The sequence below is a fragment of the Phoca vitulina genome, unplaced genomic scaffold (assembly GCF_004348235.1).
Source record: "Phoca vitulina isolate PV1807 unplaced genomic scaffold, GSC_HSeal_1.0 scaffold61, whole genome shotgun sequence".
NCBI lineage: Eukaryota > Metazoa > Chordata > Mammalia > Carnivora > Phocidae > Phoca > Phoca vitulina.
The window spans coordinates 8,909,206-8,937,093 of record NW_022589764.1 but is presented as its reverse complement, the minus strand read 5'-3'; the positions used below and the strand labels follow the sequence as shown (position 1 = coordinate 8,937,093).

The window sequence follows — 27,888 nt, the reverse complement described above, 5'->3', positions numbered from 1 at the left end:
GTATTTTTCAAAATTCTTCAGAAACAGTGTGATCCTGGATATTCCTCTTTAGGAAGATTTGAAATTGTAAATTAAATTTCTTTAATAGTTAGGGGGATATTCATATTATCTATTTCATGTTGAGTGAGTTGTAGTAGTTTGTGCTTTTCAAGGGATTGGTCCATTTCATCTAAGTGACCAAGCTTATGTGTATACAGTTGTTTGTAATATTTGGTGTCTGAGAATCTGTAGCAATATCCTGTTTCATTCTCATTATAGGTAATTTGTGTCTTTTCTTTGTCAGTTTTGCTACAGGTTTGTCGATTTTATTGATGGTTTCAAAGAACCAGCTTTTTGTTTTATTGATTTTTCTCTATTGTTTTGCTCTTTTCGATTTTATTGATTTCTACTCTTTATTATTTTCTCCCTTTTGCTGGCTGTGTGTTTACGTTGCTAGTTTCATTAGGTGGGAGCTTAGATTATTGATTAGAGGCTTTACTCTTAGTGCTGTAACAATTTACCTTTTAGTAGTACTTTAGCTGTGTCTTAAAAATTTTGTTATGTTGTATTTTTATTTTCTTTCAATTCAGTATATTTTTTTTATTTCTCTTGAGACTTCCTCTTTAACCCTTTGATTATTTAGAAGTCTGTTGTTCAGTTTCCAAGTATTCAAAGGCTTTTTAATTTTTTTTTCTGTTATTGACTTCCAATTTTGATTCCACTGTGGTTATACAACACACAGTATGAGTCAGTTCTTTGGTTTTTTAGTAATTTCTCCACGTATTACATTGTGTGTATACTGGTGTTGATATTTTACCAATTTGAATAAAATATAGATACTTTACCTCCTTTTAAGACCCTTACCCTCTCCTATTTATACTTATTTTAAATATTTCCTCTATGTGGTACTTTAAGAATCATCACATCAAAGTTATAATTTTTGCTTCAAACACTGAATATAATTTAGAAAAGAAGGAAAATGTATCACTCAAATTTTTACTCTTTCCATTGTTTTTTCCTTCCTTCCTGATGTAAGCTTGGGGGGGGGGTTGTTGTTGTTGTTGTTATTGTTGATTTCTTTTCCATTTTAAGAAATTCCTTAGTCATTCTTTTAGGGTAGGTCTCCTAGCGACAAATTTTCTTAGATTTTATTCATCTGAGTATGTCCTAATTTCCCCTTCATCCGGATGGGTATGTTTGCACGATATAGAACTGTTGACAGTTCTTTTCTTTGAGCACTTGACAAATGTTATTCTACTTCCTTCTAGTCTTTATGGTTTCTGATAAATCCGTTGTCACTTAAATTGTTTTTTCACTCTAAGTAAGATGTCATTTGTCTCACTCTGCTTTCAAGATTTTTTTTTTCCAGGAGTTTGATTATTTTGTGTTTGGCATAGATTTTTTTTTTTTTTTTTTGGATTTATAATGTTTCAGGTTTGCTCAGCTTCTTGAATCTGTAGGTTTGTGTGTTTTGCCTAATTTGGGAAACTTTAAGGCATTATTTCTCCAAACACTTTTTCAGCCCCAGATTCTTTCTCCTCTCCTTCTGAGACTTTGAGGACGCAAATTTTATGTCTTTTGCTATATGCACAAGTCCCTGAGCCTTGCTTAATTTTTTTCTATTTTCTCTGTTGTTCAGATTGGGTAATTTCTATCATTCTGTCTTTAAGTTCAATGATTCTTTTCTCTGTCCTATTAATTTTGCTGTTGAGCCTATCCAGTAAGTTTTTCATTTAGGTTATTGTATTTTTTTCAGTTCTAAGTTTCCATTGGTTCTTCTTTATATCTTCTGTTTGTTTGCTGAGACTTCCTATTTTCTCATTTGTTTCAAGCATACTTGTAATTGCTTGTTGAAGCATTTGTATATTTGCTTTAAAACCTCTGTCAGAAAATCCCACCATCTGTGTCACATAGATGTTGGCATCCATTGACTGTCTCTTCTCATTCAAGTTGAGATTTTCCTGGTTCTTTGTGTGATGAGTGATTTTCAGTTATACCGTGCATATTGTTATAAGATTCTGAATCCTATTTAAAATTTCTGTTTTAGCAGTCCTCCTTGGACAACAGGCTGGCAGAGGAAGGAGTGTGCCACCTCGTTATTTCCAGGTGGGGATGGAAGACCAACTTCCCCATTCCACCTCCATGGACACCCTAGGGAAGTGAGGAGGGACACCTTGTAACTTCTGGGGTGAGGTGGAAGTCCAGGCTTCCCACTGGGCTTCAGCTGCTACTCCCCTGGCTTCAAGGAGGGGGAAATCCCTCATACTGTTACCCACTTGGTCTCTACAGACAGTACTTAGGTAGAGAAGAGAAGAATGCTTTGTTACTTTTGGATAGGGATGGGATTTCAGCCTCCCCATATAGCTACTGCTGACAGTGTAGGTAGAGAAGGTCTTCTTACCACCAAACAAGGATGAAAGGCCTGCCTCTCGACTTTCTCTGACACCACCCTTGTTGGGGAGATAGGGGTGTCTCATTTCAGCTCAACAAGGGTGGAAGTCTAGGCTCCCCACTGAGGGGTGAGGTAGAGTCACAGTTTTTTTTCCATGGTATTTGGTTAGTGTAGTGTGGTCATTGCCTAAAATTTTTCCATCCTGCTAGGCTGCCTCTTTCTTGTCCTTTGGCCAGAGAGAGCAGGCTGCTTTTTAGAGTGTCCATTGGCATAGCCAAGTTGCTTGCTTGCCCAGCATCCAGTCCAGTATAAGACCTAAAGGAAACCCAGGGACCTCACCATTGTGTTGTTTTCCAGGCCCCAGAGTCCCTAGCCAGTCTGCCTTTTACTCTCTACCTTTCAGAATTCCTAGATTTATTTATTGCTTTTGTCTGATTATTTGTTTTAGTATAGAAAACCCAGTTTTAAGCTGTTTCTAGTAATAAGAATAGGTGAAAGTTTGTCTATTTCATCTTTTCCAGGAACTGGAATCTCGCTTTGTTAAATTATCTTATTTCATCCTTACGGGCTGGCTGTATTCAAGGGCAGCCATATCATTGTAATCGATACTCTGTTGTTCTGACACTGAGGACTTCACTTGCTAACCAGTACTCTGCAGCAAGTATGATGGTCAAGTGTCCACATTTGAGGTCCTTTTTCATCTTCAAGTTTTCTCATTTGAAGCCCTATTTCCCCATGTTGATTAGATCAAAGAAGTAAACAAAGGATTTTACAAGGATAACTACGCATTCTTCATGTTTGTGTTTCTCTTACTCAGTGTTTACAAGGCCACAGCCAGAACAGCCCACTGTTAGCAAGACAGGGGCGCTGGTTCCACAGCCCAAGAAGTAAACCCAGTGATTTTCTATAGTGTTACCTCCCAGAACAGGTGAGCATCTTGGGGCCCTGAACCACAAACTGGGGAAGGTGCTCCTTTCTTTGTTACTGCCCAGGTGTTAGTCTTGTCCTCTGATTTCTCCCTCTGGTCTCCCCCCAGCCTGAGGACTTGCTCTTACCTCTCTGCACCACCGTGCATTGCTGGAGGCCAATCCATAGACACCAAACATGATGGTGGGAGGACAGGCCTGCGGCGGGAATCTGCTTCTCTGAGAGCCAGATCCCACTTTTCAGGCATATATATTCCCATGACAGTGCAGCTTAATAAAATTCAAGTCTTGGCACTTCATTTGCAGGTACTAGTTTTTCAAGATATGTACCTGGGGCACACATTCAGTTGTGGATTTAGGTTTGGAATCATTCAGCTAGTTTGGTTGTAGCCTGACTAGAAAAAAAAAAAAGACTTCTCTGTGATGAATAGAAAAATGATTTAAATGCCTTAATGCCTTTTTGTTTGTTTGTTTTAATGTCTATGTTTTTCTGATCACAAAAGTGGTATATGACTATATTAGGGAGAATTCAGAAAACACATAAAAGAGCAAAGACGGTACCAGTTATCTATAATCCTGTCACTCAAAAGCTTATGACGGATAATATTTTCATTCCTTGTATTTATTATAAATGAATATGTATTCATGTATCAGTCCATACTCTCTCCTTTAGCTTCTGTCTCCCTTCCTCCCCCCACCCCTCCCTCCCTCCCTCTGTCTCCTCCTCTGTGTCTCTCTCTTTCCCTCTTTCCCCTCACTCTTTCTCCCTGTCTCCCCCTTCCCTTCACTCTCTCTCTTATAAATGTCTTTCTGCAAAACCCCATTATACTGCTGCATTCTGCTTAGATTCAGACAGATCTTCTCCCATAATCACAAAAAAAGATCAAAGTATAATATAATTTCCATCCCACTGCTGCTTTTACTTGCTCCTTTATCTTCTTGGCAATCCTCCCCACCTGGTTCTTTGGCCCAGAAAGAGCACAGGATGCCTGTATCTCCTGGTGCCCCTCCCCCAACTTTCTCCCTGCCATAGTCACTAGAAGCAATGGGCTTTCCACCCCTTCATCTTGAAGTCTTGGGGCCTCCCTGTCCCTGACAGTTAGTGAAGTTCTCTTTAGTCGCTGATGTACGTTTCCCTCAAAAGGCCTTGGAAAGCTCCACTATTGGAATTCAGACAATTACTTGATTGCTTTCTCTGTCTCCAATAAGCCTGGCTTTCAAGACAAAACTCTTACTAAGGAGTTAAGAAAACCCAGCCTTTGAGACTCAGAGCTGGGGGATGATTTCTTTGATTCTAAGTCAGCCTTAAAGGGGAAAGCTGCCAAGAAAACATGATTTAAGGAAGAAAGGTGTAAACCTTCAGAATGACATGCTCATTACAATACTATGTGGCTATAGCAAAATTTATACCAACACTCACTCCCCTATGGATAATGTTCAGACTTTTGCTGTCACAATAATGCTGGGGGTGGCAGAACCTATTATATATAGTTTTTTTTGCTGTACTAGAACTCTTAACTTCTGTTGGATAAAATCTTGAAAGTGTGATTCAAAGGGCATGTGCATTTTGATGCTTAGTATATGCTGGCACGTTCTTTTTCAATTTACACTTCCATCAGTCATGTGTGAAGTGCACATCTCCGCCACCACTGGGTGTTTGAGATTCTTTTTAAGTTTTACAAATCTCATCAGAAAAAAAAAGTACTTTGTTTTGCCTTGCGTTTCCTTCATTGCTTGTGATGTGTGGTAGGTGGTGCATACCCTCTTACCCTTATCAGCTGTCCTCCATCCCTCTTTTACAAGAATGGCTTTTGCCTACTGTCCTCTGACTATTGTTCTCTATTATCTGTGTAAGGTTTTTGTACATTAGGAAGTCTGTTTTCCAACTAATAATTTTTCCCAATCTCTTTTCTACTTTGTACATATTTTATTTGCATTTTGCTATAGGAATGCATACTAAAAACAAGAAGCGTGAGAAGTATGAATTTTTAATTAAAGGACTTAAAAATCTACATAATAAGAGATATACTTGCTTATGGATAAGAAAACAAAATTTGAAGACATCAATCCTTTTGAAATTAATATATAATATACAGCTTTGATCAGTACCCTAGATTTTTGTTTTTACTGAGCCCAAATTCACAAATATTAGCAAGAAATGCTTGGAAAAGAATAGCAAGAGGGACTTATGTTATATACTAAAAGTATGTCATAGCTATACCAGACAAAAGAATAAAAAAATAAAAAAATAAAATAAATAAAAATAATAAAAAAAATAAATAAAAAATCACTGGAATTATACAAGCAGATTGAAGTATAGATGTACTATAACTCAGCAGGAAAAGTTATCTTATTAAATAAATATTGTCTAAATCAATGATGTTGGAAGAAAATAGAATTAGATGCCAACAATATGCCATGTAGATGAGTAAATTCCAGATGAATTTTAAATCTAAATGTAGGGTAAAAAGTCAGATTATACAAATATTAGCGAAAGTTTAGCAGACTGCCCAAGGAGGCCTTCTAAAGTCAGACAGGAATCCCAGAATGATATAGAAATCGATTGGCAGATTTGGCTATATTATAATATGTTACCATAATTTCTTTTGGTTTTTTTAATAAATGCATTTTTTACATTTTTAAGGCAATGCCATATATGTGGTTTTCTCTTGATTTTTTTAGTCACTAAGTATTTCCCCATGGCATTTAAAATTTCAGGAATGTAATTCAGTGTCTTTATATGTTCTACTTTATGCATATGCTGTCATTTATTTAGAACTTACAATTTTTAAACAAAAATCACAATTCTTTGAAATAATATTTCAGAAGTAGAAGGCGCATTCCATACTGTCTTGAATAAAAATTTGACACGCGAGGTGCACGGCATGCCTTGGTACTAACTCAGGATGAGGCAGTTGGGTGCCATATGGCAAACCAGACCTCATGCTCTCACATGTAATCCAGTGGGAAAACAGTGTTTAATAAATTGTTAGCATCATTTAGTATTAATCAGGAAGAAAATTAGTAGGTCATTTCCCCACACCATGTATAGAGAGAAATAGAAGATAAAGTAGACTATCCCAAAAACCAGGTGCTGATTACAGATGTGTTGCAAAATTCATGTATAAAATCAACAATATATCCAGGAGATTTTTCTCTGATAGTACCCCCAAGAATTTTCATAAACCCTTTTTGTCAGTTTTTTGGAGATATAACTGATACATAACATTATATTAGTTTTAGGTGTACAACATGAGGATTTGATATGTACAGAGAGAAAGAAATCGTTAGCACAAAGTTAACATCTATCGCCTTACATAGTTACACATTTTTTTCCTGTGAGGAGAACTTCTAAGATCTACCTTCTTATAGCAGTTTTCAAATATACAATACAGTGTTGTTAACTGTAGTCATCATGCTGTACATTAGATCCCCAGAACTTATTTATCTTACAACTGGAAATTTGTACCCTTTGACCCCCTTCACCCATCTTGTCCACCTCCCACCCCCACCTCTGACAACCATTAATCTGCTCTGTTTTTCAATTAGTTCAGTTTTTTGTTTTTTGTTTTTTTTTTATATTGCACATAAAAACTTTTTAGGAGTTTTAAGAGGAGGGATAGAAACTTGATTCTGCAAATTATGGCAGTAATGTCCATATTACATACTATTCTGGGACAGGGGACTAGAAGAAAAGAGGGCATCTGGTGAACAGTCACAGCTTGAAGTGCTGTTGGTAGCGCCCAGCTAGGCTCTACCTCCCTTTCTTCCTGGATGGAGATTTTGTAGGGGAGGACCAGAGACATCATACATCTGAATTTTGGTAATTCATTTGATAAAGAGGAAGCATAATGTAATGGTTAAAAACACAAAGAACCATATTTTAATCAGAATATTTGGATCCAAATCACTAAGCTGTTAGTTACCTGTTGTTAATCTTGGAGAAGTCAGTTCACTTCTGAATCTGTTTTTTTCCATTTATAAAATGAGGATGTTGGATTTTAGATTATTTCTCAGGCCCCTTCAAGCTGTAATACTGTGCTTATAAATTCATCATGACAGTCCTATAATAACAATGGAAAAATGTAGCCTGGATGTCAATTTAATGAGATAGGATTCACCATTGTCAATTACTATAAACAAAGAACACATTATCTGTTAGTCGTTTAGTTAAGCCTAGAAATTGGTCTTTAGTAGTTTGTTAAAAGGCTATGCCTTCCTTCCTGTCTAGCCATTTTAAAATGCTATAGGGACAGGAATTGGCAAACATACACAGGGAAGCAGGTAACTGGGAGCCAAAAGGAGTTAAGATGACTTCTGATAGGCGGGAATTGTGGTGTGCCCAATCTAACACAATGAAAATTAGTACTGATGAAATGGAATGGTGAGGGGCACCTGGGTGGCTCAGTCATTGAGCGTCTGCCTTCGGCTCAGGTCATGATCCCACGGCCCTGGGGCCAAGCCCCGCATCGGGCTCCCTGCTCAGCAGGAAGCCTGCTTCTCCCTCTCCCACTCCCCCTGCTTGTGTTCCCTCTCTTGCTGTCTCTTTGTCTGTCAAATAAATAAATAAAATCTTAAAAAAAAAAAAAAAGAAATGGAATGGTGAGTTTACATCAAAAGGTAAAAATCAAAAAAGCAAACAAAAAAACAGCTGTTTAAGCAGAAGCAAAAGCTGTTGCTTAACTAGTAACTTCATATGAGTTTCTGAAGGTGCAGAAACTAGAATGGGACAAAATGGGTCTCAATTAATCAAGGCATTGAGCTTCTCTATCCTGTGGGCCAAATCATGTCTGAAGGGTTGTTCTCATTGGTCAGAGCAAAGAAGTCTAAGAAGGAAGTAATTTCCTTCTAGAAATCAGACACTAGAGCTCTGATGGAAAGGGAAAGAATAACCACTGGGTGTTGAATTATCCATCATAAAAATCAATTGGGCATATCTGTGTGGCTCTGCTTCTGGGTTCTGGGTTCTTTTCCACTGATCTGCATGTTTAGCCCTCCACTTATGCCACAGTCTGATTACCGTAGCTATGTGGTAAGCCTTAATATTGGGTAGATTGATCTCTCCCTCTGGATTCTTTTTTTTTTCAAAATCATTTTAACTATTCTTATTCCACTGCCACGGCCTTCCCCTGTAAGTGTATTACATTGATCTTGTCTATGTCTACAAAAAATCTTGCTGGGTTTTGACAGGAATTTCATTAAATCTGTATATCAATTTGAGGAATTTTAGCACCATTAGTATTTTGAGTCTTCCAATGCATGGACACATTATGTTTCTTCATTTATTTAAATCTTTGATTTCTTTCATCAGTGTTTTGTAGTGTTCAGAATATGAGTCCTATACTAAGATTTACAACTAAGTATTCATTTCCTTAATGAGTGATTATAAATGATACTGTATTTTTAATTTCAGTGTCTACATGTTTATTGCTAACATAGAGTTAAACCTATACATGGGTTTTTGTGTGTTGATCTTTTGTCATGTGACCTTGCTGTGCTCACTTATTAGTACTTGGAGTTTTTGTAGATTCCTTGGGATTTTCTACATAGAACATCATGTCCTCTGGAAATAGCAACATTTTTGTTTCTTTCTTTCCAATCTGTATATCATTTATTTCCTTCCCTTACCTTATTGCATTGGCTGGAACATCACACCAACATTAAATGAGAGTGATGAAAGCAGACATCATTGTCTTGTTCCCAATCTTAGGAGGAAAGCATTGCAACTTTCACCACTAAGTATAACATTAAGTATAACATTAGCTGTAGATTTTTGTAGATGCTCTTTAAGCTGAGGAAGTTCCCTTCTATTCCTATTTCTATGAGAATTTTTGTCAGGAAAAGGGGGTGAATTTTGTCAAAAATTGTTTTTTATGTATCAATTGATATTATCATGTGATTTTTCTTCTTAGTCTGTTAATATGGTGGATTATACTAATTGATTTTCAAATTTTGAACCAGCCTTGAATCCCTAAAACAAACTCTGCTTGGTCGTGGTGTATAATTATTTTTATATATGCTGAATTCTATTGGCTAATATTTCTTAAGGATTTTGCATCTGTATTCCTGAGGGATATTGCAGATTGCCCACTTCTCCTAAGATCCTCACATAACAGAAAGAGAACAAGAGAGCTCTCTGGGGTCTCTTTTATAATGGCTCTAACTAACCCCATTCATGAGAGCTCCACCCTCATGACCTAAGCACCACCCAAAGGCCCCTCATCCTAACACTATCACATTGGGGGCTTAGAGTTGCAACATGATTTTTGGAGGGGGAACACAAATAAATATTCAGCTTATTTCATTAACCTCCATCACTTGATTAAGGTTTTTTCTGCGAAGTTTCTGTAATGCAAAGTTACCATTTGTAATTAATAAATATCTTGTGGGAGATACTTTGACACTGTGATGCAGATATTCTCTTTCTCATCATACTTTTGAGTCAGGGGAGAGTCTTCAAGCCATCCTGTTACACCACTGCATGAAGCCAGGCAACCCAGTGATGGTGGCATCAAGAAAACGGACAGGGGAAACAGAAGGGCATTTTCTATCAGTGTCAGGATTGTGTGATTGCTGGAGCTGGGGAGAAGAAAGGAGGGGTGAGAGACATGGAGAAAAAGGGAGAAAAAGAAAGAAAGACTGACTCACAGAGAAAGACAAGTAAAGGACCCACTGAAATAAAGAGGGAAAAGTTGAGGGAGAATCTAGTATTTAAGTCTTGACTGACATGGTGAACAGGGAGCTTTTCAAGGAAGATAGATTATAATGACTTTGAGGTACCGGTGAGATGTTCATGTGAACATACCATCAGGGAGTTGTGGACCAAAGGGTAGAAAAGGCAAGACTAGAGAGAGAGATTTGGGGGCCATCTGAACATAGGTGGTTATGAACATTGAATAAGTATGATCAGTTATCTGAAGGAAAGAGCTGAGCCAAGGATAGATCTAGGAGAATACCCATAGTTTGTCAGAAAAAGGAATTAGTGAGACAAACTAAAGTGGGGGGGAGAGGAGGAATAATCAGATCATAAAGAATGATGGTATCAAGTATAAATAGTCCAAGAGAGTAGTTGCGGCCAGCTGTGTTAACTAAGAGCTGAAAGGACCATGACTTGGTGGTAACGTTTGTGACTGTGATTTCAACTGGGTAGTAAGGATGGGATCCAGATTTAGGTAGAGGATAGGGGAGTGCATAGAATGGAGTAAGTGATGAAGAAACCAAGGGCCAACAATTCTTGTGAGCAGTTCAGCAAGGAATTGTGTTTGAAAACAGTGCAGAAGGAAAGATAGCCGTAATGTTGCCTATAGTAAGAGTGGCAGCCAGATAGGGTTCTGTTGCTAAAGAAGATTAGCAGGGCTCCAAATGGCAATGCTTATGAATCTACAGTTTATTGCTGAGAAAGGATATGATATAGCAAAAAACACAGAGGTAAGGACCTACATCATAGCCAAAGACTGCCTATCAGCAAGGGGTTTGGAGAGGCCAAGGTCTACACAGGCCCCCTGCAGTTGTCCTCCTTCTGCATGGGTATACCAGATGTACTTTCCCTGAACCACCAACCTACCCAAACTAAACAGCCCAAAAGAAGTTTAGCTGGAGCTTCTTATACCCTAGTGGTCATGTAAGCACATTATCACTAAAAGACCAGCCCCAATATCGGAGCCCTCTCCCCCTCCCTATCCTACACACCCCATCCTCACACTGAAACTAATACAAGCCATTAGTTTCATTATTATCAATAAATGATACTAACAAACTAGCACAGCCTACCCTGAACTCACTTGGGCTCCATGAGTAAAAGACAGCAATATTAGTCACATTTTATATTTTGACCAGGCACATCTCTTACTTCAGCAAAGCAGCTCAAGCTAATTCCAGGCCTCTTAGAATTAACCCTCATAGCACATCCTTCTACTAATGTTATTTCATTAAACTCTTAGAACCAGCTTGTTTAATAGGTACTGTTACTCCTAGAGACTGTGATGCTCAAAAAGGTAAGTTGCCAAGGTAACATAGGTAGGAAGGAAGAGAAGGAGTTGAATGTTTGGGACAGGAGGTCATGCAAAAGATGCTTTTTCAAGAAGAGGACTCCTGAGTAAGTTTGAAACAAGCTGGGAGGAAAAAGTAGAGAGGAAGAGCTTGCAGGAATGGGGGAGTGAAGGGATAATTGCAGAAAGTGGGTCTTTTGGGAAACAAGAAAGAATGAGCTCCTGAGACTGCAAGCAAAGAAAGAGAGGAGAGGATTGTTGGGGGAGGTCATTCCCAGGCTCTGTCTAGCCTCCAGCTCAGTGGTTCTCCACTTGGAGGGCTTGTGAAAACCCAGATTGCTGGGCAGCATGCCCAGAGGTTTTGATTCAGCAAGTCCAGGTGGAGCCAGAGAACTTGCATTTCTTTTTTTTTTTTTTTTAAGATTTTATTTATTTATTTGTCAGCGGGAGAGAGCAAGCACAAGCAGGGGAAGCAGCAGGCAGAGGGAGAAGCAGGCTCCCCATTGAGCAAGGAGCCCGATGCGAGACTCGACCCCAGGACCCCGGGATCATGACCTGAGCCGAAGGCAGATGCTTAACCGACTGAGCCACCCAGGTGCCCCAGAGAACTTGCATTTCTAACAGGTCTCTGGGTGCTGCTGATGCTACAGTCCAGATACCCCACTTGGAGAACCACTGCTCAGTGCAGGGTGGGTTGGGTCATCTGGAAGCAGAGGAACTGGAGGTGATGGGATGGGGGCCTGAAGGAGGGGCCTCTCTGGGACGGTCACCATGAGGAGCCTGGTCTCCCGGTCTGCCTTTTAACAGAAGCATCAACAGGTCACAATACTAGAGAAACAACCGCAAGGTACCAAAAGTTGAAAAATGCCAGGGTATTAGAGTAAAACATGTTTCAGCTGCTTAGCTCTGATGTGAAGATTTCCCAGTTTAACAACAACAACAACAACAACAACAAAAAAAAAAAACAACAAAAATGAAGAACAATAGACCATTTTCATTGCTGATATGAAAAAAAATTTTTCATCTTGAATAAGAGATGAAATTGTCATAGCATAATTTCAACCATTTCGAAATAGAAAATATCCCCAGTGGAGGAGCGAGAGCTTAGGAAAGAACGTTTAGCTGCTGTTGTGGGAAACTCAGGTAAAGCTTGTTTCTTGAGCAGCAGTAGCAGGACTCTGGGCTTGGTTATCAGGGAAGGACCTTCCAGGTGCGCAAAATACCTTGGGAGCTCCAGGAAACATGGGGAGTAAGGTGACAGGGCCTTCACAAAGTGAAGAGAAAGAGCATCATTAGCATCTCTGCGCATTTCAAGAAGTGGCATAATGTTAAAGCAGGAGCTTTGATTTGCTCTTCAGATTCTAGGTGACTTACTGCAGTGTGACCTTGGGCAGGTTGCTCAGCTCCTCTGGGCATAGGAGAGGTGGTATTTAAAGAGGGCATGCTTGCCCCTCCAGTGTAGATTTGTGGTGAAATGTAAGGATGAAGCAAATGGAATGTGGCTAGCACATCAGAGACACTCAAAAAAGTTCTTTTCTGCTTCAAGGTCAAACAGAAAACTCTTCACTTTCAAGCAGATGTAGTTCTGATTCTTCTCAAAACCTTGTCTGCTGTTGCTTCCAGAGCCCTAAAACTAGCGACCGTGGGCCTTTGTGGCCACATGGAGGCACAGCTTGGTCCTGCAGGACCCTCCCTGCAGTGGGTGACTTCACTGGGGAGGTGCCAGGCCCCAGATCAGTCTTGAGATGGCGTTGCATCCAGTCAGGTCTGCTTCTAGACTGCTGTGCTGGCCATCCTGTCCCCAAATCACAGTCACAGCCTGCCTGGCACCTCAGTCACCTAAGCTCCCCAGATCCACCTACCTAAGTGCTAGGCTCTGACTTGGGTGGAGGACAATGCTGTAATGTTGCTTCTGCTCCCTGTGGGCCATCATCCTGCTTATGAGTGGGCTTTCTCACCCCAGAAGAGGAGAAAGCAGCCCTGCCCATTCATGCCTGGCCTCCCTCTGTCTCCAGCTCCCAGGCTCGCCTGACCCTGAACTGGCCTAGCCCACTGCTCACTTAGTGCCACTTGGAGTCTAATTGAGCTTTATTTTGTAAAAAGATTTGTATTTATTTATCTGATAGAGAGCACAAGCATGGGGAGCAGCAGAGGGAGAGGAAGAAGCAGATGCCCCGCTGAGCAGGGAGCCCGATGCGGGACTCAATCCCAGGACTCTGGGATCATGATCTGAGCCAAAGGCAGACACTCAACTGACTGAGCCACCCGGGCGCCCCCTAATTTACCTTTAAACCTATAGGTGGAGAATACTAATGTAGCCAGAGCTCAGCCCATCCAGTAAGGTTGTGACGTGCTACGAACATTGCATTTTCCTAAGTGCATTCAGCACTGACCCCACAGTCTAATGCCATTGGATGTCATTAGACACCATTAGGCACAGTGCCTTCCACTGAGGAGGGGAGGTGATTTTGAACTCCCTGAAGAGAAGTGCTTGCAGGCTGGGAATCTCCTACAAGGAGGAGTCTCAGCTTTAATTTGCATAGGGCCTAAGTAATGCATTGCTCACTTAACCTCTACCCAGAGAGAAGGTTGGAGGGGGAGAGGGAGATGAGAAGGCTGGCTGGCCCAAACATCCAGTCCTGCTCCCAGATCCAGGCAGAGGGGAGGCAAGCAGGGCCTTTAGGCTTGGGATGACAGGGGCTGGTGTAGTTCTCCCAGCTGGTAGAGAAGAGCTGCCCAGGAAGTGAACTGGGCAGCACAGGGGAGGTGGCAGGAGGGACCCAAAGGCCAGGTGCCCATGTCCGACGGAGCCTAGAAGGGAGCTGTGCATGAAAACAAAGATGTGTATTCAGTTTTAATCCATTTCATACCGAGTATCTCCCTATGAGGTAGGTCCTATTATTATCCCCATTTCAGGTGAGGCACACAGGAGTCAAGCAACTCCCCTGAGGTCACAGAACTAATGGAACCGACAGTGTCTGGCTCAGCGCCCGCCCCAGGCTCTCCCACATCCCACCTCAGGAGCTGTGCCATCTGTTCCCTGTTCAGGCAGCCCCTTGGTCTCTCCCTCCCCAGTGGGAAGCCAAGGACCCTGTGTGCCCCCCACACACACCCCCATGCTTGGCTCCCGTTGAGCTCTCCGGACTGCTGTGGAATAAAAGGAATCTTATGTTAAGGGAGGGGGAGGTATTCAGACATTTTTCCTTTGTAGGTCCTGTCCCACTCCTGGACCCGGGAAGGGGAAGCAATTAGGGGCTGAAGGGCTTCACTTCTAGGTGACAAGGGGCAACATCTAGGCCCCAGAGACCAGCAGATGTGACATTTGCCACTATCCTGGAATTGGGCCGCAGTGTCCAGTTTCCCGAGGTGGAGCAGTGCTGCATATCGCGTGGCCTCGCACCTGCCCAACTCCAGGCAGCTCTAGAGAAGTAAGAGGAGTTCAAGGTCTGGCTGCTTATACTGCCCAGACACAGATCACGTTTGTTGGATTCCAACCTGCTTGATGCCCTGGGGTCTACTCTCATCCAGTTTTAACCTGCCTTCCTGGTCTAATGATGCCCTTGAGGGGAAAGGAGGATTTCCCCCCCACACACACACCCATGCCTCAAGCTTGTTTGTTTCCTTCTGCTAATAAAGCATTTGTAGATTGCCACCTTCAGAACTAAAAGAAACTGCCATGGGCATGGCCAACCTGGAAGGGCAGGAACAGAGTGAGTGAAGGGGCCAGGAGTCACAGCTGGGCACTTTGCTGTGTTGTCCTGGGCAGGCTGACTCACCTGTTCTGGGAGTTGTAAGATGGGGCTCTGCGGTGACTCAGGGAGGCGGGGCTGGGAAACGGCCAACGTCGCTAGCTTTGACAGCCCATTTGGTGGGAGAAGAGTGGCCTCCACTGGAATGAGACCCTCATAAAGGAGGCTGACTGCTCTCGTTAGAAGTCGGGGACTTTCTTCATTACTGTTTCCAGAACGCCTTCTGCACCCTGGAGGTTTTGTGTGAGGATAAAACTCTGGCCCTGCTGGCCGATGGAGTTAGAAAAGCAAGACTCCTGCCTGTGATGAAAGTAGAGGACGTTTCAAGATAATAAATAGTGAAATGTGAAGTTGGGATGCACCCACGGGAGATGCCTTCGAGTGTTACAGGGACGGGAAGTTGTTGAGGGCAGCTTGATCCATGCCGGCTTCGTGAGCCTGCTGGGACAGGAGCAGGGGGTAGCCGTGGTTCTAAAGAGCTGAGGAAATTTATTTCAGATTCTACAGAGAAGAGTGCCTGTGGGTTGTCATGATGTCTTCTGCCCTGATGGAACCCACCGGAAAAGGAGTCAGGTGTACTAGAAGGAGCTCTGGATGCAGAGCAGGCCCCCCGGCCTCCTTGCGCTGTCCCATGCTTGGCTCCTCTGTGCACCAGGCTTCAGGAAGACTGGTCCCAGCCTGCATGGGACATCCAGTCTAGTGATATTCACTGAATCACATATCAGTAAATAGATAAACAGGGTAATTGCAGATCATCCACAAAAAATTTACTGGTTGACAGTAAAGATTGGGGAATGTCCTTTACAAATGATGGTCAAGGGCAAGAAGGAGCTTCCATGAGACGCAGTCAGGGCAAAGGGGAGGGAGAAGTCCCACTCTGAAATCCTGGCGTCACCTTGACCCACCACCACTGGGCCTCTGAGTCCATGTGAAGGTCAAATTCAAAGCAAGAAGACGGTAAAAGAAAAGGGACCATCCATCTTAGATCTGAGGAGTGGGGCCAGCTGTGGGATCAGGAAGCCTGGGAGGGTAATGGCCCCCTCTTCCTCTTGGGAAACGTAAACACGATCTTAGAAATGACAATTCCCCAGAGAAGGAGTAAGTGGACGCCTGGCCCCATGACCCATGATAAGAGACCCTCTCACAGAGCAGCAACACTTCCCATCTCTCCTTCCCTCCTTTTTTCTTCTTCTTGCTATGGTTGCTCTCAAGGGCTACCACCACCTGGCTCCAAGCCCTCCAAGTTGGCCCGGACACCAGACACCCACCCCTTCCAGGCAACCGAGGCTGCTGTCCCCTGGATCACCTATCACCTCCTTGGGTCCTGTGCTTCACCTGGGTGGCAGGCACTCCTCGGCCGGCAGCAGGAGGCTTGAACCCACCCTTCTGAGCCACCCTGGCTAGCTCTTCTTTGAGCTTTCCTCTTCTGCAGCTGCCCAGTGGGCTCTCCAGGTGGGCACACGGCTCCCACATCTGATGGCAGAGCAAACAGCATGTGCAGGTAAAGGATGGGTTGCGGGCCCATGAGTGAGCAGAGCCAGGCAAGGCCACGGGGTGAGAGAGTGGCCTCTGGAGGCCCTCCTGGGGGCAGAGGGAGGACAGGACTGTGTGTCCCCCAGAGCCCCTTTCCTCAGCTGTATTTGTGAGATTACCTGAGAGGATTTACAACCACTCGTCCAGGGGGTGACACAGAATAAGCCCTCAACCAACACTCGTTCTGTCCCCCACTTCTCTTGAGAATTCTGTAGGACTTCCGTTCCAGGCTAAGTGTCTCTTTCTGTCTGAAAGTCCCCTGGCCCCTGAGGCAGGTGGCACAAAGCACCATGGCTTCCCCTGGACTCAGGGTCACGATGATCGGCAGGTATTGGTTTTCCTGCTTGTCTCCTGTTTCAGGCCGCAGGGTACACCAGGACAAAAACCAGCCAGCTTTATTTCTGCCCTACTGCCGGCAACTCCTGGTAAAGTAGGTGCTCATCAAAGGTTTGCTGGCTGAATGAGCAGCAAAGGCTTCTTGAGGGGAATGGGGCTCGAAGGGACCCTGGCTTGTGAAGGGTCAGGGGCATTCGGATAAGTAGCAGGGAGGGAACCAGGTGAAAAAATACAACAAAATCCAGGTGGGCATTGGAGGCAAGAGAAGGAGCAGGAAGATCAGGCTCTGGGTCGTCCAGAAAGAGCTCTTGTGCCCGATGAGCCGTTCTCACACCTCCTTGGGTCCCTGGAGTCTCTCCGGCAGCCGCTGGGCCACCACCAGCCTTGGCCCCCCTGCTGGATGAATGCTACCCACTTTGTTCCTGAGGTTTCTTAGCAGCCAAACCTGGGGCATAGCAGGCCTTCTTTCATCTTCAACCCCCCATGTGCCTGCATTTTTTACCTTAGAATAGCGTCCCCGTACGGTTGTGAGCCCCTTCACGTCCCAAGAGCATTTTCAGATGCCTGTCCCGGTCAGTTTTCACCAGGAGCCTTGGAACCCTCTGAGCCCCGTGGTTGAAATGGCTTCCCAGGACTGCACACCACTGGCAGGGGGCTCGGCGGGTACCAATCCCAGGTCATCCCGGATGTTTTTCCAGGGGACTCTGCAACAGAGTAGAGGCGGGGCAAAGGGAGGCGAATCCCGCAGGGACATTGTCTTTCTGCTTTCATGTGGGAGTTATTCTAGGCTCTCATCTAGAAGCTTCCAAACATGTGGTATGTCCTCGGTTTCCAAGCACACTCCCAGGCCCTCTGTCCGCAGTCGGGGGGCGTCATGAAAGGCACCGCCAGCCTTATTATGATAATGTCTGCAATCTAGCCACATTCCACCTTTGGAAACCAAGATACAGAACTGAAATAGCTATTTTATTTTAGAAATTATTGTTCTCCTAGGACAGTACTTCCCACAAAGCATTGGTCCTTCCCTTTGTTTTGGCTGATAGCCTTTCCCCTCTCTTCATTGTGTTTCTGATCTGTATTAGTTTTCAATCACTAGAAATTTTCTTGCATTTCCCTCTAGAGGAACTTGCGTTTTGAAAAGCACTTCGACCTACCAGACCTTTCCATCCTCTGTTATGGACATATTTTGCGCTTACAATATCTGATGGTACAAAAAGAAAATCTCCCCTTTATTTATAGAAGTTGTCACAGGCTTTTCCTGAATGTAAATTTCCTGAAAATTTAGCCAGGACATGTGGCAAGTTTTGATTCCGTTAGAGAACCGGACAAAACTGCCTACCAGCAGGCCTGAGGCTTTTTTGTATATCTTCTTGATTGACAGACTAATTGGTGATCAGTATATGAATTAAAACTCATTTCCTGGAAAGAAAATTTCTCTTAAAGCTCTCAGGAAGACTAAGAAATAAAGCCGCCCCTTATATGCCTATCCCAACACACTTGGCTATTGCGAATAATTCTGCAAATATCCATTCGAGTCCCTGCCTTCAGTTCTTGTGGGCATATACCCAGAAGTGGAATTGCTGGATCATGTGGGAATTCTATGTTTAATTTTTTGAGGAACCACTGTATTGTTTTCCTTAGAGGCCTTTTTACATTCCCATCAGCAATGCACTGAGTTCCAGTTCTTGTATATCCCCACCAACACTTGTAATTTTTGAAAAAAAAAGTTTATAATAGCCATTCTAATGGGTGTGAAGGGGTATCTCATTGTGGTTTTGGTTTGCATTTCTCCAGTGATTAGTGATATGGAACATCTTTCCATGTGCGTATTAGCCATTTGTATATCTTCTTTGGGCTATTCAGGTCCTTTGCCCATCTTTGAATTGGGCTGTTTGGGTTTTATGTTGAATTGTAGGAGCTCTTTATATATTCTGGATATGAATCCCTTATCAGATATATGATTTGTAAATATTTCCTCCCATTCTGTGGATTGCCTTTTTTTGTTAATGGTGTCTTTTGATGCAGAGGAGTTTTTTTTAACTTTGATGAAGTCCAATTATTTTGTCGCTTGAGCTTTGATCCCCAAGAAATCATTGCCACATCCAACATCACGAAGTTTTTCTCCTAATTTTCTTCTAAGAGTTTTATAGTTTTAGCCCTTATTTGTAGGTCTTTGGTCCATTTCAAGTTAATTTTTATATATGGTGTTAGGTAAGGACCCAGCTTCATTCTTTGTCCTGTGGATATCCAGTTTTTCCAACACCATTTGTTGAAAAGATTGTCCTTTCCTCATTGAATAGTCTTGGCACTCTTGTTGAAAATTATTTGACCATAGATGTGAGAGTTTATTTCTGGACTGTCCGTTCTATCCCAGATAGAATCCTCATATGTCTCTTTACATGCATTCCACATTGTTTTGATTCCTGTAGCTTTGCAGTAAGTTTTGAAATCAGGAACTATTTCACTTCCAACTTTGCTCTTCTTTATCAAGATTATTTTGACTATGGAGTCTCATTCTTTTACATATCGTCTCTTCCCATTTCTATTTGAGAATTCAGAAAATGTATTATCTGTGAAACAATTTTGAAAGAGCTACTCAAAAACTCCCTGTAGTAAAATAAAAAATTAAAGGAGAAACAAGAGATATGTAAATTATTTGTGAATAATTAACAGTGAAACACAATTACATGTTGTAATAATTAACAGTGTAGCCATGAAGCTTAAGGCAATTGTTAAGAAATGATCCCTAAGAAACTAGAAGCATGAAAATTAAAAGCAATTCAGAGTTTTTTTTAAATGATTTTAACAAAATATAACAGATAGCAAAGGAAGAGAAGGGAATTGCATTGAACTAACGGTCTTATCTTGTGTGGAAATTAAAGGTTGTATCTGTTCATCAATTCTCAGGATAAAAAAAAAATTAAGACACCTGTGTGTAACAAATTAAAGGCAAACACTAGAAGGAAAGATAAGATATATAACTTCTAAAAAATATATTACAAGAAAAATAAGACTAATCAAGTCAGCTGAAGGCAGTAAAGAAAATAACACCATAAAATTTGAGAAGTAGAAAGCACTAAAACAGATGATGGGGAAAGGTCCAAATATACCAGTCATCTCCCTACCCTACTCTTAATGCTACAAAAAATAAAAATAGAACAGGTTAAATTCCCCAGTTAAAGGACAGATATTGGAGTGAAGGACTGAAATTGAGTAAAGGATTAAATTTTATCTATAAGGTATCAGATAAGACACAGCTGAAAAAAAATGGCCTAAAGAGGTAAAAATATAAGGCGTAGGCAAAACTATTACAAGCAGTGTTACGGAAAGAATGAGGAGGAACAAGACAAGTAGCAGAGTGGAATTCAAGGTGGGAAGGGATGCCCAAGACCAAAATATATTTAGTAAAAGGTAAAAAACACCAAAAAGAGAGAGTGATTGCATTAGCTTTGAAATGTTGAAAGTAAAGCAGTTATGCTTATGAAGACTTGTGATTTCTCCATCTGGGTGGGAGATATCAAAGGGGAAGCCAGCCAGGGGTCTGGAGCCCCAGGGTATTTAGGAACTACAGGGACAGGGCATACCATCCCAGGCCTCAGGGCACACCATAGACATTCCATAGACACAGGCAGGATCCTCAGACTTGACCCAGAGCCTAGGTGTGATCAAATAGGAAAGCGAGGTTCCAGTACCCCATGTGGTAGTCTGTGTAGAGTGCACAGATGTGACCCAGCTCCCTCCCCTCACCTGTGAACTCACAGGCCTCCAAGCTTAAGAGCATCTTAGGGTTCAGACGCCTAAAGAAAACTCCACATTGCATGTGAGTGGATCTCAGGAGTCAAGATACTGCGGAGCAAAGTGTACCCACCTGGACTGAGGTGTGGTCCACAGGGACCCTCTCCATTCACAGTGCTGTTCATGACACCCAGCCCTTCGTATGGAGCACAACGCACCCTGCCAGGACTGGGGTGTGGTGATCACCATGACCGCCTAGATTCCCCATGGTCCAGGTGGCGATTATGAATAGCTTCCTAACTTCAGGGTTCCTCATAGACCACGCCACCTGAGATTCTCATGGAATGTCAGAAGTCAGGCTTTGGTGTGCGAGGCCCTCTGGGAAGCTCTGTGCACCTCTCCTGGAACATCAGCGTAGCGCATGAGCGTCTCGTGTGTTCTCACCCACAGTGTCACCCACTGGGGGACTTTTCCCATTTATCCTGACCTACCTCCAGATGCCCGCGCTCATTTCAAAATTAAAGAGTGGGATGGTGTGTTAAGAAGGGGGATTCGGGGATGTGGGCTTCACTATCAAGACCGTTTCAAGTTCATATTGAATATTTAAAATCACTTTTAAATTTGAAATATTTACATTTAACTTTTAAAATATAAAAAAATATATCCTTAGAACTTAAATTTTAAATTCTCACTTTTCGTGAACTATGAACATTCTTTTTTTATCCTTGTCGTCTTTTTTCCAGGGTTCTCAGGGGCTGCAGTGTCACACCATCTACGGGGGCAACAATGGGCCATTTCCAGCCGGGACGGTGCCGTGCCACCCTGGATGCCTGACTGCCACACACCTCAGAGCATCACGGTGTCTGCAGAGTAAGTCCCATGTGCTTGGGCCCCTAGCAGCTGTGCCACGGGGGCACGTGCAGTCAACAGCTCCAGCAGCAGACCAACTTGTACTGGTCCTTGGAGCAAATTGCCTGAAATCCGATCTAAAGCCAAGGATAGGGTTATTTATTCCCTGAAATCCATTGAGAAAGAATTATGAAATGAGTTTCATATTGCACTAGAATTTGCATTTAGAATGATAAACATTATTCTCAAAAAAAAAAAAAAGATCGTAGTGAACAACAGAAAAGTGATTTGATTTACACTAATACTGGTACAAAATTTATGAAGTAATTCTATTGCCCTCTGTTGCTATCGTGATTGATTTGTAAAGTATTATAAGAGTAATCTAAACAAAAGTAGTCTTTCACCTTCACATATTTTCCTTTTTAATGTTTCCTCTTAGTTCTTGTCTTAAAATGCTGTTTTTATCTAGTTGATTAATAGCATAGCAATTCTTTTGCCTTATGACTCCTTGAACAAACATTTATTTTTTTGTCTGCTCTTCATTTTGATAAATTTCCTATCTATTAAAAATGGAAAGTGAACACTCATATATTCTTCACTCAGATTTACCAGTTGTTTACCCACAAACACACACACATATACACACATGGAATATGTACTCATGTGTGTTATATATGTGTGTGTTCAGTGTTTCTCTCTGAATTATCTGAAAGTAAGTTGCAGACATCATGACATACTTTGAGAAATATCTCTTACATCCATAGGCTTTCTTCTTCAAAATGGTAGCACCGTTATCACTGAGGAATTTAACACTGATAAAGTAATCTTATCCAACATATAGTTTCTATTCAAATACCTCTGGATGTCCCCAAAATATTCTTCATAGCTGTTTTCCCCTATCTAGCATTCAGTTAAGCATCATGCCCTGAATTTGGTTATGTCTCTTTAAATCGAAGCCGAACACTGCTTTTGCTTTTATCTTTTGTGATTTTGACATTTCTGAAGAACCTAAGCCATTTGTTTCAAGGAGAGTCTCACAGTCTGGATTTGTCTGGCTGTTTCTTCATGCTTAGGTCCAGGCCCACATTTTGTGTGTTTACATCACATCCGTGGGTTCAGCATGTCAGTGTGACCTGGTGTTGGTGAGGACGAGTTTGTTCACCTGGCTCAGGTGGTTTCTTCCAGTGCTGTCCTTTATAAAGTTACTGTTATTTTATTCCTTGTAATTAATAAGTAATCACTGGGGTGAACTCTGAGACCAGGTGAACATTCTCTTGTCTAGCTCATTTTCACCCGTTTTAGCATCCACTGAAGGTTGTATTATGATTTTTAACTAATCAGTTCATCAGCACCACGGTCTTCCTTCCCTGTCGAATGGTTTCATTATTTTTTTCATTTTTCCACGGTTGTGAGCTGCCACACGAGGGAGTATATTGAAGCAGTCAAGAGAAGGACTCTGAAATGAGACCGTCTGGATGCATGTCTAGTATGTATCCCGTCTCTGACACACACTCACTGGGTGACCTTGAGCAAATATTTCATCTCATAAACCCTCAGTGTCCTTATGATTAAAATTAGGAGGCAACGAGTAACCACTCTGTGGGGTGTCTGGTAGGGATGGAGCCCACGCTTGGCCTCACCAAGTATTAGCTATTAATTATTAACAGCGGCAGAAGGACAGACTGCGTGCCTCCGGATGCTGCTTCACTCCCGAGATCTCCTGTAATCCCCAAAAGCTGAACAAGACCTTTGGCAGAAAATGCTGGTAAACCTGAATGACAGGGCAGAGGTACCCCAGGATGTGAGTGGTCGTATTTTTAAGTCCCTAAAGTTAGAAGGTAGCATAGAGAAGCGACATCATCACAACAGGAAGCATGCGTCAGTGAATAGCACCCTAATGGCGTCCACTCCGCCATTCTGGTTATTTCTAACACTCTTCCTTGCGTGGCTCCTTCCCCTGGCTAGGCCTGGATCTCCCTAGTCTGCTGACAGTTTTGCCTTTCAGTCACTAGCAACTGATTGTTTGAAGATGATTAGGTTTCTTTCTGTTTAGATCAGGTCACTATGGCTTTATTTGGGCTCCATTGCCTTGGAATCTTCTTTGAGAATCTTTGGAAAATTCTACCAAGAAAATAGCTTGTGAATATACATGTGAGTTTTTGAGCTACACACAGGCATGGATTAGGCTGAGTCTTAAAAAAAAAAAAAGAAAAAGATTGCCCTTGGAGAACATTTTTAGCTAGAGTATCTGAAAAATGCTTCCTCTGAAAATGTTACTTGCCTAGATTTCTTCCCCACGAGGGCTGGCTTTCATAAAGCAGGGCTTCTGGAAGCATGCATGCTGTATCCAGCATGTTTCCTGGCTTATGGCTTCCTAGGCTGAGCTTGAGGGATGGCCCTGACGTGTCACCTGTTCTCCTGCTTTCTGGGTGATGCCAGCCCAGCCAGCCTGAGGTTAGCCGGGGCAGAGAATGGGCCCTGAAGACCCGGAGGTAACACCTCTGCGTGGGCACCAACCCGAAGTCCCCCAGAAGGCTCACCACCTCCTCCTTCTGTTTTCCTCCCTTTTAGCCATTCGCATGCCAGGGATCCTCTGCCTGTCTCTGTGTCCCCTTGATGAGCTCCTCGGAGAAGGGACAGTGGTGTGGGCAACATAATAGTTTACAGGTTGAGTGAAGCACAGTTAAAGATCAAATCTGCAGTTCTGCATAAACACAGAGGAAATCACTTGGGTGTCTTTTGACTGTGTGGGTGGAAATATCAGGGCTGCCTTTTTTCTGTTCTTCAAGTGCATTCTGTGAAATTCTGTCCACTTAGAAACCTGAGTTATCTGGTCTTAAATGAGTAGCATACTCCTAACCTGCATGCTTGAGACTGACATGGAAACAGCTTGAAGCCAAAGGAAAAAGCCCCCTATAGTGAAGCCCCTCCCCAAGGCTTCAGGTCCTGGGCCTTCCTAGGGGGACCTCCTTGGTGGCCCTGGGTCAGTCCTTGAGTCTCCGTCTTCATGCTCGCTTTACTTCCTTGTTCCTGGGGGTCCTGCAGCCATTGCCCCGAGAGTCATACCAAGTCCCACCTGGGTCCCAGGAGCTCATGTTTTTTTGTGGCAGGTGTGATCATGGCACCATGTCTTTCCACGTCACGCCCACACACAGTGAGCTGTAACCTCCCCAGGAAGGATGGAATATGGGTCCTGGAGCAGCCCCGGGGCTAGGTGGCACACCCAGGCCGTGAGAAGGACAGCAGAACCCGGGGCCTGATGTCTCCCTGGGCAACCAGGCTCTGCTCATTGGTGTCAAATGTGGAGCAAAAGTATGGGTGTGCTGGGTGAGACAGGTTTGTCCTTCCATCTATGTGAAACCCTAACCCATGGCCTCTCTGGTTCTAGGGTCTGGGATCCGGTGCTCACTCCCCATTTTCTAGCTGGGTGGCCATAGTTTCCCATCTGCCCAGTGGGGACAGTAGTCCTCTTGGGTAGATCTGACAGGGATGGTGTTTCCCTTGGTTCCAGGTACTGAGTGTTGAAGGGCACCTCCCTCTTCTACCCTCATTCTTCTACTGGTGCATCTAGCAGCACTCAGCACTGGGGATTCCACATAGAAGACCCGTTCCTGACCCTCAGGGTCCACTCTCACAGTTATGGCAGAAGAGAGCTGCATAGAGCAAACGCCAAAGCCCATGAGGCCCAATATGGGGCTGTCCGCTCAATGTCCTAATGTTTTCTTCGAACTGTTTTAAATGGAAACACATTGAAATCCACACTTGCTCCTTGAGCAGTGGGAGCTGCAGATGGCGGAGGAGGGTGAGCAGCAACACTTCAGCCACTCCTCTCCCAAGGATGGAGCTAAGGTTTCCTGTCCACTGGGGCTGCCAGGGATGCGCCAATGTGGTTTCCATCCATAGAGCTTGAGTTACACCAAGGCCAGGCTGGGGGCTACGTGTGGATCAGCTCTGTAGACCTCAGTTTCCTCATCTCTGAAATGGGGATGGTGATGGTGGTACCCTCCACACAGGGCTCAAGTGAGGACAAAGTGAGTTAATTCATGAGAAGTACCCAGAGCTGTGACACCTGGTAAGAATGCTAGAAATCATGGTTGTAAGTGTGAGGGCCTAGGCGGATGCACATGCGTAGCTCATAGTGAGCAGTGACTTTCAGCTCCCTTTCCCCTGTCCTCCCACACACTTTGACTCAGTTATTATGAACAACTGCACTGTGAAATAGCATAGTGCAGCTCTGGAGGTCATTTTGTGGTGGGTGGGGTTGTATCCCCTGGGTCAAGCCCTGAAAGCTGTGATTTATTATTTTTGGTCTGTTTTTCACATTTTTTTTATGTGCCCAGAATTAAAGCTCATTGTGCCCACCAAAGGCACTTGAGACTCACTGAGAAATGAGACTGGCCACTAGCTGTATCTTACCTCCCAGCTGGGTGACAGGGCTTGTTAACCCCAGTCCCACCTGAGCTTCCTCCTGTGCCGTCATTCCTTGGCCCTCAGACCCCCTCCTGGCCTTTCCATCAGACCAGAGGCTTTTCCCCTGGGACCAGTTTTGCTCCAGAAACTGTGGGAGCTAGCTGGCTGTGTTCACAAGCCTTTCTTCTGATACTCACAGGTAGGTCTGCATGTGACCCAGGTAGTCCCTCAGCTAGTCTTGACATCCTGTGCTTGTGGGTGCACATCTGAGTGCACATTTAACATTTTGCATTATAAATTTAAATAGGGACAAAGATGTCATTTCTAGCATATTGTAAATAATGACATTTTAAAACAGCATAGGTATGTCACTTTTTTTTTAAGATTTTATTTATTTGTTTGACAGAAAGAGAGAGAGAGAGCAAACAAGCACAATCAGGGGGAGTGGCAGAGGGAGAGGGAGAAGCAAGCTCCCTGCTGAGCAGGGAGCCCAACATGGGGGCTCCATCCCAGGACCCTGGGATCATGACCTGAGCTGAAGGCAGACGCTTAGCCAACTGAGCCACCCAGGCACCCCGATACGTCACTTTTTTATGAAGTATAGTTGACATATAATATATTAGTTTCAAGTATACAACATAGTGATTCAACACTATACATTACACAGTGCTCACCGTGATAAGTATACTTATATCTGTCACCATATACGGTTATTACAATTAAATATTATTGAATATATTTCCTATGCTGTACTTTTTATTCAGACCTATCATTTTTTAAAAATATACACAGTCGGGGTATATATTTTTATACACCTACAAGTGCTTGCTTTCTCTCTCCTCTCAAATAAAATCTTTAAAAATAAATAAATATATAAAAATATACACAGTCAAATATAAGACCACCCATCCAAAATACAGAATACATGGATTCTTCCTTCACTTTGAAATTTTATACCATTTTGTTTCCTCCTTGAATTCATATAGAAATAGGAATAGAAATTCCACCTTCCCCACAAAACTTTATCATAATTTTCTTCTAGAAAGACATTCACTAAGAAAAGGAAAGACACTCACTGATTATTCTGTCACCTGTTTTTTGCATATTTGTGTATGTTTGTTACACAGACCTATATATATTCACATACATATGTTAATATATTCCATGGGGCTTGCTATTGATGCTGTTTATAGTATTGATTAGTATACAGATAGTCAAAACAGCATAATTAAATACAAAATAAATATATCCGAGAAGAGTCTCTTAATGAGATGGATGACAGAGAGGCTCCTGGGGAGACCTGGTGTGAGGACTCATTGGCTGTCCCTTTGTGTGGCATCTGGAGGTTTCCACTCCAGAGCGATGTAGGGTATGGGAAAGAAGAACCTGGAGGGCAGACATCTTACCCACAGATGAATTTTAGGATAGATTATATACAGACGTGAGAATTTGAAGATTGATTGTTTGAAAGTGTTCCACACTTATGTCCCCTTGACAAAACTTGATGTGCCCCAGGGGTACCCAGGCTCAGGTTGAGAGCCACAGCCCAGGCTTTCCCTACTCACTCAGATCTAGATCCAGTCTCCCTGCCAAGGTCAGATGCCCTGTCATTACTATTCTTACCTCTGCATCCCTTCCATGTGATCCGAACCTCCCCCACCCCTATAGCTTCCTTTCAAACCATAGAATCTTCTAGAATGCAGTTGTGTCCTTTGTCTCTTTGTGGTCTTCCAAGAATCTGTGTGGACTGAGTCTCCCAGAGGAATTCAGAGAGAGCATTTAGGTTTTGATACTTTAAAGTATATAGTGTATCATATTCTAGATCTTTCTTTCCTGGGTCAACATATTTCTCCATGTTAGCTGCACCTTCATGGGTAGGATTTATGTATGTGGCTTTTTCTGTAGACCCATGGCAGTGTGTGTACCTCAATGTGGGCTTGTTGGCATCACCAATCAGGAAACCCTAGTAACCGGGACTCTGCTTCATGGCC

At 42.9% G+C, this 27,888-nt stretch overlaps 1 protein-coding gene across 1 annotated transcript in view; it reads left to right on the top strand.

Moving 5' to 3' along the window:
- OTUD7A (OTU deubiquitinase 7A) overlaps positions 1-27,888 on the top strand; it is a 373,732-nt gene that overhangs the window by 161,505 nt on the left and 184,339 nt on the right. The window contains exon 2 of the mRNA XM_032391280.1: positions 21,382-21,508. Coding sequence (XP_032247171.1) covers positions 21,465-21,508 — 44 coding nt within the window. The 5' untranslated portion in view covers positions 21,382-21,464. The remainder of the gene's footprint in view (positions 1-21,381; positions 21,509-27,888) is intronic.